At 44.1% G+C, this 13,984-nt stretch overlaps 1 protein-coding gene across 1 annotated transcript in view; it reads left to right on the forward strand.

Moving 5' to 3' along the window:
• Positions 1–13,984, forward strand: part of HHAT (hedgehog acyltransferase) — a 346,658-nt gene that overhangs the window by 114,840 nt on the left and 217,834 nt on the right. Inside the window, exon 8 of the mRNA XM_045165642.1 lies at positions 11,331–11,481. Coding sequence (XP_045021577.1) covers positions 11,331–11,481 — 151 coding nt within the window. The remainder of the gene's footprint in view (positions 1–11,330; positions 11,482–13,984) is intronic.

The following is a 13,984-nucleotide window of genomic DNA, read 5'->3' on the forward strand; positions in this document are numbered from 1 at the left end:
GGTGATCTTTTTTTTTTTTTTTTTTTTTTTTGACTACATGCTGTATGATCCTATTGACATAAAAGACAAAAACAGGCAAAACTAGTGGACATTATGAGAAGCCAGGACAGTAGTTGTCCTTGGAAGAGTGGAGTGACAGCTGGGAGAAGGGGTTTCTCAGGTGCCAGTAATGTGTTTCTCAGAGGTCCTGGGCCATGGGGTTTGTTCAGTTGGAGAAAGTTCACTGAGCTGGACACTTATGCTTTATGAAATTGGCAATAGCTGTCTTTTCTTCAGTGTCTCTATGGGACCTGTGAACATCACAGTAATTCTGACCACTGGTGTTGACCTTCCCAGCACGTGAGCTTTCCTTCCTCCCAATATTCCCAGCGCGGAGGGAAAAATCTTACAATTCTATATGATTCTACTTCCTCTATGTTGTGGTTCCTGGTCTGTATTCTGGTTGACTTTATCTTTGTACTTCTAATACTTAACCCAGCTTTCATATATGAAAGGTTCTGTTTTTATTATTGTGGTAAGAACACTTAGCATGAGATCTACACTCTTACTCATTTAAGTGTAAAATACAGTACTGTTCACTGTAGGCATGAAACATTCTTTTTTTTTTAAATTTTATTTTATTTTTAAACTTTACAAAATTGTCTTAGTTTTGCCAAATATCAAAATGAATCATTCTTATAAAGAAATTTATGAGAGAAGAAGTGTTTATAAAATATCCTAGGCCTTCTAATCTGAGCAGAATAGTTCACAGAATAGTTGTTCACAGAATAGTTGAACAATCACAGAATAGTTCACAAAATCTAGAATAGGTTAGAGGTAGGCAAGATGAAAGTGACTGGAGTCACTGGCTTTTGAGCAGAAAAGGTCTGGGGGGAGGTCAGGGCATGGACTGACGCAGGAGCCCAGGACAGGTGGGAGTGGTGGGTCAGGGTGGCGCAAGCTTGTTGGAATGGGTAGGACCGTGTGTCGGTGCAGAGACCACATGCCTCCTGAAAGGGAGTGAAGCTGGAGCCAGTGCCTTTCACCGATGGGGGGCATCCCAAGGACAAGGGTCAGACAGGCAAAGATGGCCAGCGGAGCCAAAGGGTGTCTCTCTCCAATCCTTGGCAAACCATGGCATAAGACATGACTTGATCCATTCTCTGGTTTGTGAAGGCTTTTCACTAGGCAGATGCTAAATTATTCTTCAGATCTGTAAGAGATCTAACAATTCAAAGGGGGATCTAATACCACTGAGACTCTTTTGTTTACCCCCAGGAAGAACTTCCAACCTGTAGCAACATTCAGTGGATACGTGATTCTGTATTGAGCAGCTGTTTCTTAAAGGTCCTCATGTTCAGCCACATGGGGATGGGCTTTGAGCATCTGGTCTGCTTGCAGACAATATGAGCAAGTTCAGAAATGCCCAGAAGGTAACATGCAATGCACGTGTTAATGCCACTTCCTCATGTATGCTACAGGTGATAGGATACTAGATAGATAATTATTTCATAACTAGAAATTATGAAATATTTAAATGAAATAATTTTTTAAAATCTAAGAATTTATATAAAATCATCTTATATATTACAGGAAGAAAAACTTACATGCTTATAATAAAGATGAATAGAGAGAGTTTACTTTGGAAGCATGGCCTTTGGAGTGGGAGAGGTCATTGGTTTTGGAAACAAGAGACCTGCGTTTTAAGATCCAGTGTTGATGACCCCTGATACTTGAGGTCATACGTCTCATAAATGTTTGTGGTTTTACTCTGACATATGGGAGTAGTACTTATGACCCAGGGTTGAATAAAAATAGCAGTGGGATAATATGCGTGAAAGTGCATGTATTTTTTCAGTCCATTCCTTCACTCAGCCAATAGCCATTGATCCTGTCCACGCGGTGCCAGGCACTGCTTGGGACTAAGGGGCTGGAGGTAGAGAGGACAGCTCCCCTGCCCCGTGGAGCTTATAGTGACCAGACAGAAAGCTGCCCCATGCTATGAACTTGCACGGACGCATGTGACTGTTTTGGCTGGAGCTTTTAGGAAAACTTTGTGAAATAACAGTGTTAGGTGGGTCCTTGAAGGTTACAGTTTCTGCAGACAAAATGGAGAGAGGAGGACTCCTAGGCAGAGGAATGACTGTGAGCAAAGAGAAAGTAAAGGGTGGAAGTGGGTAAAATGAGTAGTTCCAGGAGGAAAAGTGAGTTGGGCCTGACTCATTTTCGCTTCACACCTTCCCCTGCCCCAATATGAGATTCTTCAGCCTCTTGTTTGAGGACCAGAACTGAGAAGGGGGAAACCCACATGGGAGACAGTCACCAGCTGCTTTGTATAAATTCAGATCATGGGAGGTCATATCGCATGCAGAGAGAGTACGGATGGCTGGGTAGGTAGGGTGTCAGGGGAGGAGGGGCTGAACACCGGAGAACCACCACATCTGGGGCCTTTTCTCAATCTCCTTCTAGAACTCTTTGTAGAATTAGTCTCCTCCTATCTGAAAAGTCTGCTTTCTTTCTAGTTTTGAGGGAGAGAAAACCTCATTCTCTTTTGGTGTGAATTTTTTTTTTTTAATTCCTGATTTCATTATTTATTACTGTTTTCAGCTGTTCCGGATCTTTGTTGCTGCATGGGGTTTGCTCTAGTTGTGGCCAGTGGGGGCTACTCTCTAGCTGTGGTGAGCGGGCTTCTCATTGAAGTGGCTTCTCTTGCTGCGGAGCACAGGCTCTAGGCACACGGACTTAAGTAGCTGTGTCTCCCAGGCTCTGGAGCTCAGGCTCAATAGTTGTGGCCACAGACTTAGTTGCTCTGTGGCATGTGGGATTTTCCTGGACCAGGGATTGAACCCATGTCTCCTGCATTGGCAGGCGGATTCTTTACCACTGAGCCACCAGGGAATCCCCCCTCATTCTCTTCTGGACAAGTTGAATTTGAGGCCCTTCCAGTTGGAGGTGGCCCATGGGTGGTAGAATTCACTACACAGTCACTTTGAGGCAGTCACAGGCAGGCAGCTAGGACTTTTCTTTCTTTCTCCCCTTCCCAGCTTTGTTCTTGATGCTGGGAGATCCCATACCTATGAAAGATTCTTTATTTTTTTAAAAAATAACTTGGTTTTTTCATTTTTGGCCTTGCCATGCAGCTTATGGGATCTTAGTTCCTTGACCAGGGATTGAACCTGGGCCCTTGGCAGTGAAAGCATGGAGTCTTAACCACTGGACCACCAAGAAATTCCCATCACAGAAGATTATTTTACTTGGTGGCAGGTCTGAATTTCAGTAGTGACTTAATCCTCAGATACAGGAAAGGTTTTAGAATATCAGTCTACCTCCCAGAAAAACTGTGATAACAAGGCAAGTTTTCATATGACAGGGTGAGTTATCAGTTTAGTTACTTTACGTGGAAACATTTATTAAGCATTAGTTATAGTGGTGGTTTAGTTCCTAAGTCGTGTCTGACTCTTTGCAACCCCATGGACTAGATCCTGCCAGGCTTCTCTGTCCATGGGGTTGTCCAGGCAAGAATACTGGAATGGGTTGCCATTTCCTTCTCCAGGGGATCTTCCTGACCCAGGGATCAAACCTGGGTCTCCTGCATGGCAGGTGGATTCTTTACCCACTGAGCCACCAAGGAAGCAAAAATGAAAGTGAGAGTCACTCAGTCCTGTCCAACTCTTTGCAACCCCATGGACTATAGAGTCCAGGGGGTTCTCCAGGCCAGAATACTGGGGTAGGTAGCATTTTTGCTTCTGCAGCAGATCTTCTCAACTCAGGATTTGATCCAGGGTCTCTTGATTCTTTACCAACTGAGCTATCAGGGAAGCCCCCAAAGTGAAAGTGAATGAAAGTCACTCAGTTGTGTCTGACTCTTTGCAACCCCAAGGACTATGCAGTTCATGGAATTCTCCAGGCCAGAATACTGGAGTGGGGAGCCTTTCCCTTCTCCAGGGGAGCTTCCCACCCCAGGGATCTTAACCCAGGTCTCCCGCATTGCAGGTAGATTCTTTACCAGCTGAGCCATAAGGGAAGGCCAGATATTAATTAGGGGCTGAATACAAGAGGCATAAGATATAATTCCTGACTTTGAGAAGCTTGTGGTCTCGCAGGACGGGTACAATTGTGGTTTGGTATGATAATTATATGGGGCTTCCCAGTTGGTTCAGATGGTAGAGAATCTGCCTGCAATGCAGGAGACCTGGGTTCAATCCCTGGGTCGGGAAGATCCCCTGGAGAAGGGATAGGCTACCCACTCCAGTATTCTTGGGCTTTCCTGGTGGCTCAGGTGGTAGAGAATCTGCCTGCAATGCAGGAGACTTGAGTTCGATCCCTGGGTTGGGAAGATCCCCTGGAAAAGGGAATGGCAACCCACTCCAGAATTCTTGCCTGGAGGATTCCAGAGACAGAAGAGCCTGGTGGGCTACAGTCCATGAGGGCAGCACAGACCATGAGAACATAGTTTGGTGAGAGCCTGGAGAGAGCAGAGGCCTGCATGGCTCACCCCCTCATCTTCAAGTTTTTGTGTAAATGTCCTCTTTTCGGTGAGAACATTTTAAGGTGTTTTAAGGACATTGTTTAAAGGTGACTCCCCTTTAAACAATAGCGACACTCGCCACTTCTGAATTCTGAGTTCCCTTATCCTGTTCTTTTTTTTTTTCTTTTTCCATTGCATTTGTCACCCTCTGTCCCAGTTGGCTGTTGCTGAATAACAAACCATCCTCAAACTTGGTTGAAAACAGTGATTTCCTGTCTCGCTGTTCTGTTGGTTGATGGAAATTGGTTGGGTGGTTCTTGCTTGGGTGGTTGGTGGTTCTTGCTTGGTGGTTCTTTCCTTCTCCTGTGGTTGCTGCCAGATGTCAGCTGATGCTTCAGGCATCTGAAGGTTCTACTGGGCAGGACATCCAAAGTGGCCCCTCACTTCGTTGCAGTTGAGGATGACTTGATGGGGAGCTCAGCTGGTGCTGTCCTCCATAGCATCTTCACGTGGCCTGGCTACATGGCTCAGGTATCTTGCAGCCTGGCAACTGGATCCAAGGGTGAGCATTCCAAAGGGCAGGAAGCAGAAGCCACTAGGCCAATGGCAGGCTGCATTTGGAATTAGAACAGCATCACTTTTTCTGTCTCTCTGGGTCCTAGGATCTGCCCGGATTTACTTTTGATGGGGGAGTGAAAAGATTACGTTATAGAAGGGCACGTGGGAGAGAAAACACCATTGCAGCTGCTGTTGGAGAATACATTCTGCCATGCTTTCTTAGTATTCATATAGAATTTGCTTATTTTTATGTCTGCTTTTTGTTGACTCCTGTGAGGGTGGAAGTCCTATGAAGGCTGGAATATCCACTGAATAATGTGTACCAAACATCTACACCCTTACTTGGCACAAGGAATAGTTGTTAAATGTTCTAAGAAATGTGTCTAATCCATTGTGTTCAGATGGTCGCCTGTTGTAGAGGTGTGGGTTTTTTTTTTTAACCCTGCTTCTGGTTTACATTCTTTGCTGTCACTTTTAACTGACCCTATAAATCAGGGACCTCATCTCTTTATTCAACACTGTATTGCTCAGTATCTGGTAAGTGGTTGGTGCTCAGTAACTATATATTAAATTAATGCATAAGTTATTGATTCTGCTTGAAACAGAGAAGTTATGAAGAATAAGCTATGTTTGAACTGGGATCTGAAGGGTACATGGGATTGTTCCAAGAGAAGGGGGAATAGGGAAGAAAGGGAGAAGAAAACATTGAGAGCCAAAGGGAAGGATAAATGGGACTGTAATGAAACTGCCCTGTGAGTCTCCTGAGGCCTGGGTTCTCCACATGATATGGCCCCCAGGCTGCCTTTTATAACATGTGACTAGTGATTCAGCTGTCAGGCGCTTGGGACAGACATGCTTGTTGAATGAATGAGCATAGCATATGAACTCATCTATAACTTTTTTGACAGGAAGGTGTTAGGTTAGGCAGACACTAATCTTAACTCCTGGTAGTGAGGGGTCTTTTAAATATAACCTCAGCAAAAAATATTTTAAAGTATTTTAAAATAGATAAGTTTTACATTTTTGAATATAACAGAAGTGAGTTCAATTTATGTATGTCAAATAACTTTTCATCAGAACACAGTCACTTGTCTTGTTTCTTCTAAAATTTTTATTGGAGTGTAGTTGATTTACAATGTTGTGTTCAGTTCAGTTCAGTCGCTCAGTCGTGTCCGACTCTTTGCAAACCCATGAACCGCAGCACACCAGGCCTCCCTGTCCATCACCAACTCCCAGAGTTCACCCAAACTCATGTCCATCGAGTCAGTGATGCCATCCAACCATCTCATCCTCTGTTGTCCCCTTCTCCTCCTGCCCTCAATCTTTCTAGCATCAGGGTCTTTTCCAGTGAGTCAGCTCTTCGCATCAGGTGGCCAAATTATTGGAGTTTCAGCTTCAACATCAGTCCTTCCAGTGAACACCCAGGACTGATCTCCCTTAGGATGGACTGGTTGGATGTCCTTGCAGTCCAAGGGACTCTCAGGAGTCTTCTCCAACACCACAGTTCAAAAGCATCAATTCTTTGGCTCTCAGCTTTCTTCACAGTCCAACTCTCACATCCATACATGACTACTGGAAAAACCATAGCCTTGATTAGATGGACCTTTGTTGGCAAAGTAATGTCTCTGCTTTTTAATATGCTGTCTAGGTTGGTCATAACTTTTCTTCCAAGGAGCAAGCATCTTTTAATTTCATGGCTGCAGTCACCATCTGCAGTGATTTTGGAGCCCCCCCAAAAAAGTCAGCCACTGTTTCCCCATCTATTTGCCAGGAAGTGACAGGACCAGATGCCATGATCTTAGTTTTCTGAATGTTGAGCTTTAAGCCAACTTTTTCACTCTCCTTTTTCACTTTCATCAAGAGGCTCTTTAGGTCTTCTTCACTTTCTGCCATAGTTAGTTTCAGGTATATAGCAAAGTGAATTGTACATACACATATATCCAGTCTTTTTTAGATCCTTTTCCTATGTACATCATTACAGAGTATTGAGTAAATTTCCCTGCACTATACAGTAGGTCCTTGTTTGTTATCTATTTTATATACAGTAGTGTGTATATGTCAATCCCAATCTCCCAATTTATCCCTCTCCGCTATCCCCCTGGGTAACAATAAGTTTGTTTTTTATATCTATGATTCTGTTTCTGTTTTGTAAACAAGTTCATTTGTACCATTTTGGGGGCTTCCTGGTGGCTCAGATAGTAAAGAATACACCTATAATGCAGGAGACTAGGTTTGATCTGTGGGTTGGGAAGATACCCTGGAGAAGGGAATGGCTACCCACTCCAGTAATCATGCCTGGAGAGTTCCATGGACAGAGGAACCTGGCAGGCTACCATCCATGGGGTCTCAAAGAGTCTGACACAACTGATTAAGATTCCACATATAAGCAATATCATATGATATTTGTCTTTCTTATGTTACCTTCTAACATATCATATGCCTAGTGGGAGATTGCTAACCCTTAGGGTTAACCCTGAAACCTTAGACCAAATCTTACACAGGAAAGACTAATCTTTAGGTCAAGGGGAAAGAAGAATGAGCCATGCGTCTTTCATACGATGATGCAAATCAATAGCAAGGAGGCAGAATTGTTAAATTCATGGGTATAAACACATTTTTTTTTCCTGAAAGACTAAACAATGCAGAAATTACAGTTATAATGCTTTTACAACCACTATTCACATTTCTTTTTCTATGAGCTATGAACCAGTTACTAAACTGTCAAGAAAAAAAATAAGCCTTTTGTATCTTAATCCATAAAAAATAATCAATATCAGATAAATAGGGCACTTGTTTCATATTGCTAAATATATGATTTCTTATGCTTTCCATCTGTATTGAGGAAAAAGTCCCCAGTAATCTTATCTTCAATTAGATCTAGCCATAGAATGCTATTAAACATCTGTACAAAATTAACCCTTCCCTCATAGCCCATTTCCGTATGATGTGAAGTCACTCAATTGTGTCCGACTCTTCGCGACCCCATGGACTGTAGCCCGTCATGCTCCTCTGTCCATGGGGATCCTCCAGGCAAGAATACTGGAGTGGGATGTTATTTCCTTCTTCAGGGGATCTTCTCGACCCAGGGATGGAACTTGGGCCTCTCGCATTGCAGGCGGTGAAGACTGTTTCCAAATGGTGAAGACTGTTTGCAAATGGTGATCCATAAAAATGTTGATTCAGCTATGGATTGTAATTCATCTGCCTCATGTATAACAGCTGTACAAAAGTAATGTCAAATTAAAGGCAGTATTTGAGACAAGGAGTAGCCCATTCTCCCTGATCTTGCACCCTGTTAACAAGGAAAAGAAACATCTGATGCTTCACCTGTAAAAGACCCCTGGGCGGCCTTAGCCTCCCCGAGCTTCGGTCGATACCGTCTTCCACAGGCCCTTTGATGTCTTCAGTTCTTCAGGCTGATCGTTGTCAGCTCTGGAAGCTTTGTGCCTTTCAATTAGTCTTTCTCACTCATGTCCTGCATTTTGGTAGCTCTGGGATTTTTCTGACTAGAGCCTGGGGGTTCATATTGGAATATCTTATAGTTGCCCTCACTGCCATACTAGACAGTGCAACTGATATCTTCACCATTCAGTATATTCCTGTGGCACTCCCCCTGCCCAAATGCTTTTAAGATGGTGTTAACACACATCTCCCATTTCTTGTGTGTATACACACACACACACACACACACACACACACACATTCACACACACACACATCAGCTTTTTTCTTATCTCTTATCATACATCCAAGAAGGCTACCATTTTATAGCAGCTCTTGCAACAAATAAGACCGTAGTCTGGTTTCCAAAAAGAACATTTTTGCCAACTCCTGAATGTGACTGACACGTGGTGATTCCTGGGGTTTTCTCCTTGTGGGACATGTAGCTCTCGGATTTGAACTGCTGTTTACCTTTGCCCAAACTGTTTATCTGGGCTTCCCAGGTGGCACTCATGGCAAGAACTTGCCAGTGCAGGAGACATAAGAGACATGGGGTCAGTCTCTGGGTCGGGAAGAGATTACATTCCATTATTCTTGCCTGTAAAATCCCACGGACAGAGGGGCCTGGTGGGCTACAGTCCATAGGGTTGCAAAGAGTTAGATACAACTGAAGTGACTTAGCATGCAGGCATGCCCACTGTATATTTAGAAAATGGCTTATGTATTTTCTTCTGGCTCAGAGTTACTATTTACAGCCACACGTTTCATGGCCGTGATTGCCATGTAACATCAAAAGGACCAGGCAGTAGTAGCTCTTGCTACTACTAATTTAAGGCTTAGTTATTTCCTTCAGGTTATCCCCCGGATAAGCCGATCAGCCCTGCCACTATTGCTGGCCTACATCATTTCCCTGCACACCGGGGAAGGTGAGTTTGGAGGCTGGACAACACGTGGTCACAGGTCATCTACTCCAGGGTTTCCTTGGGCACTTTGCCCTTGTTCTTCTCCTGGTTTCACCTCTTCACCCCACTGCTGAGGCCAGCAGCTTGCCCAGGTTGACGGTTCCCCACAGACTGATAGCTCAGGTTCCCACCTTCCTTCCAGGGTGAAGAGGCGGGGTCAGCTGGCTCAGAAGCCCACAAAGATGTGTCAATCAGGGGAGCATCTTGAGCTCTAGCTGGAGACGCGGGTCCCGCTCTCAGAGGGGCAGGTGGATGCCCGTGGGAGCAGAGCGTGTGTCTCCACTTCAGATCTCACTCTGTGCCCACACTTGGTGTTCCTTTCCTCCCAGAAAGACACGATTCTGGCCAGGAAAATGCTGGTTCTTGCAGCTTGGGGCCCTCATCTTTTTTTTTTTTTTTTTTAAGTAGCTTTATTGCGATACAGTTCACATATCATACAGTTCATCCATTCAAAGCGTACAACTCATTGGCTTTATTATATCGTGGATATACTATCTATCCGTGATATGGCAACTATCATCACCATAATTTTTAGAACCTTTTCATCACCTCAAAAATAAGCCCTAAGGACTTCTCTGCTGGTCCAGTGGCTACGACTCCGAGCTCCCAATCAATGCAAGAGGCCCAGGTCAGGGAACTAGCTCCCACATGCTGAAATTAAGAGTTGGCATGCTGCAACTAAAGATCCCACCTGCTGCATCTGAGACCTGGCACAGCAGAATAAAGGAAACCCTACTGTTTAGCTGCCACCCCCATAGTCTCATTTCCCAGCCCCTCAGTGATAAGGAACCAGTAATCACCTTTCTGTCTCTATTTCTGTCTTGTCTTTTCCTCTTCTGGAGTTTCATATGAATGGAATCTTACAATATGTGGTCTTTTATGGCTCACTTCACTTAGCATGATGTTTTCAACATTCATGTTGCAGTGTGAATCTTCATTTTTTTTTTATGGCTGAATAATATTCTCCTGTATGACTTCCTATGTTTTGTTTATCCATTTGTCCATCAGTGGACATTTGGGTTGTCCAACATTTGGGCTGTTGTGAATTATGCTACTGTGCACATTTGGGTGCAAGTTGCTGTGTAGACATCTGTTTTCATTTCTCTTGGGTGTATGCCCAAGAGTGGAATCGCTGGGTCAGATGGTAACTGTGGGTTCCCCAGGCAGCACGAGTGGTAAAGTTCCCACCTGCCAATCCAGGAGACATAAGAGACGCAGGTTCCATCCCTGGCTGGGGAAGATCCCCTGGAGGACAGCATGGCAACCCACTCCAGTAATCTTGCCTGGACAATCCATGGAGAGAAGAGCCTGGTGGGCTACAGTCCATAGGGTCGTTAAGAGCTGGACATGACTGATGCAACTTAGCATGCATGCATGGTAACTGTATGTTTAATTATTTAAAGAATTGCCAAATATTTTCTGAAGTGGCTACATCATTTCACTTTCCTGCCAACACAGTGTATGACGGTTCCAATTTCTCCATATTTTTGCCACCCTTGTTGATCTGACTTTACACTTCTTGCCATCCTAGTGGCGAGACTAGTGGGTGTGACTTCATGTGAGGTTTTGAAAGGATTGGGGAAGGATTTTTTTCCTTTCTAATAGTTTTTAATGCTCTGTATGTGTGTATACACACACATATTTATGACTTCAAAGTGTGCCCTTTGCTAGCGTCTATAAAAGCACAGCTGCTAAGGGGTCCTGTTGCCTGTTACAATAATAAAGTAGATTTCAGTATTTATTAATCCAAAAATCTCACCACCCAGACCGTTGTGGGAGACAGTGAAACGTGTGCATTGAGAGGAGGAAGGGGAGTGGTGGGAGACGCGGGAGCAGGTGTTGTGTTTCCTGGAACGAGCATCCTTCCCAGGAGATGGCCCCACTTCTTGTCTCTGTGTCTCACGGGTCCCTCTGTCTTTCAGGAGGCCTGGCGCTGGCCCAAGTGCTCTTCTTCTACGTGAAGTACTTGGTGCTCTTCGGTGTCCCGGCTCTGCTCATGCGCCTGGATGGACTCAGGCCACCGCCGCTCCCTCGCTGTGTGAGCACCATGTTCAGCTTCACGGGGATGTGGAGGTCAGTTTGCCAAGGTCCTTCGGGGATGTCTGGTGGGAGGAGCCACCATCCTTTCTCTGCCCTTCACTCAAGTCGCCTTTGGCACTTAGGTTTTTTTAATCTAACAGATTGACAATCCATATTTTCTGAACCTCTCAAACATATTGCCAGGCTATGAAAAATTGGGAGATAAAGTTTCCCACCCAGTCTGTGTAAAGATGCACAAAGGGCTGTGCCTAAAGTGGTCTCTTACTAACTTGGGACATAATACATATACTGATGATTTTATTGCTGTCTGTTTTTCTTGAAAATGATGTCTTTGTATGTGAGATTATAGATTAAAAAAATCGACTTAATTTTATTTTTCTTAATACCAAAAACGTAAAAAAAAAGAAAAAATATAGAGACTTAGTTAATAGTACAGGGCAGGCATTTACTAGCTCTCGGATCCAGAGCAACATACTTCAAATGTGAGTTTCAGTTTTTTTGTCTTTTACATGGTAATAAAAATGATAATGGTACTGATAATATTCATCTCTAAAAGTCGTTTGGAAGATTAAAGAAGCTAATACATACATATAAAGCATCTGGCACACAGTAGGTGTCTACGAACGTTAGCTTTTATCCTTCTATTACTCCTGTACTCATGCACTTTGGATAGGCGGGTGATTTTTCTGAGTGTTCTTAGTCTTCTTGATTTAGCCCCATGGATGTACAGTCAGCTTGGAGTCTCTGTTCTAAAAGATCCCTCGGCCCCCCTGCCGTTTCTGGCTGTTGCTCTCCAGATGGGCTCGCTTGCTGCTGGGTTTTATTATCGCTTCCAGTGTGGAACCAGTGGCAGGCTGGCTCTTGCAATTGCAAGCCTCATGTAAGAACCTGAGGGTGGGAACTCGCACATCTGTGGGAGGCAGTATCTGCTTGAACTGTGTTCTTTAGAAGCCTCCATTTGCCACCCCCCTCGTCCTGGCCCTGCTCAGAAAATCCATTCTGGCTCATCCAGTCTTATATTTCATCTCTGAGCTCAGTGAGTATTGCTGTCTCTAATGTTGCTCTTGCTAAAGTGGGTAGCTAACAGGCAATATCCTAGTTTTCCATCATAATTTATTACAGGGACTGAACTGATCTAAGCCTCCATGAATGCAGTTTATTTTTGCTGCCGTCTGCTTCTTTGGATTGGAAATACCATCTGATTATTGTAAAGAATGTAAGTAATTTCTCTGATTTGTCTTTAATTACTTCATCGAATATCATAGGTTGCCCAGCTGTAATGGCAAATTTAGGAAAAGGGGCTCTCTCTAGCCAGGAGGCCAGGAAGTAGTTTTGCTTGGAAGGTGAGCCTCATGGGAAGGCTTTATTCATTTTGACCTGTTCATGAAAGTAATTTACTGAGTAAATGGGTTGGGACCTAAGCATGACCTGGGGGTATGTCACGAGTCCCTTGTGGGCACCCAGCATGGTTCCTCGGGCTCCTTGATGTGAATGCTTGCGCTGAAGCATTTCTTGGGAAGCATGTTCTCCTAAAGAGCTTCTCCAGTGTTGGTTGGGGTAATAAATAATCTTGACTTTTGGCAGCCATGCTGGCTCTAGGCTAATTAATTATTTTTTGTCCAAGATCCTCTGTTGTGTACAAACCACTGAGGTGCAGAAAACATGTCTGCCGAGACCTTTGTCATTCTTGTTAGAAACTAGACTTGAATAGTATGGACCCTGGGTTGTTGAAACCTCTCCTCTGTATCAGTCACCATGGGCAAGAAAGTGATCATGAAAAGTTTCTCTGAGTCACTCCTTGGAGTGATGTGCATCTGAAGCAAGCTGGGTACAAGGGAATGTGCTGAAATGGCAAACACGGTCCTTCCTGGGAGTGCCCTCAACGTGTGTCCTGCCTTCTTTCAGCTTGCGTGGGTGTGGATTTCCCCCATCACGTTTGCTTTAGCTTCTTAAGGGTTTTCTGATTTTCCACTTGTGTTTAGAGACACTCAGGGCTTCACTCTTGGTATACAATAATTGTTCCACATGACGTTGTTGAATTTAGGAAGGGAGATGAACTCTTTCTGAGGAATTCCATGCACAGTTTAAGGCTCAGAAGAAGTAGTTTTTAACTGAGAAAAGAAGGAATAAAACTTAGAGATTCTCCTTTGCGCTCTTTCCTCCATTCTTAGTTTACCATGTTCATAGTCAGGATCTGGTCGCATAACCCTCCAGTGGTCCTGGTCCCCATTTTCTCTGACTTTTCTCCTTAAGAAGACATGTCAAGGGAAGATAAAAATTTCAATTTGTAGTTTCTATTTACATCTAATATCTCTGGGCCATCACTGAGGCATTGCTGCAGACTGGGCATTGCTCCAGCCCCTTCCTGGGTTTAGGTTCAAGTCGAATTGAGTCATGAGCAGCTGTGAAAGCTGGTGATGCAAATTATTCTGCTCCATTGTGGCCACCACTCTTAACAGTGACACAAAGGGCCTGGTGGATGGGAAGTGGAGGGAAGAGGTTTAAAAACCATCTCCAGAGATTGCTTAATGGCTAC

Source organism: Bubalus bubalis, chromosome 5 (genome assembly GCF_019923935.1).
Source record: "Bubalus bubalis isolate 160015118507 breed Murrah chromosome 5, NDDB_SH_1, whole genome shotgun sequence".
In the NCBI taxonomy this organism is placed as follows: Eukaryota; Metazoa; Chordata; class Mammalia; order Artiodactyla; family Bovidae; genus Bubalus; species Bubalus bubalis.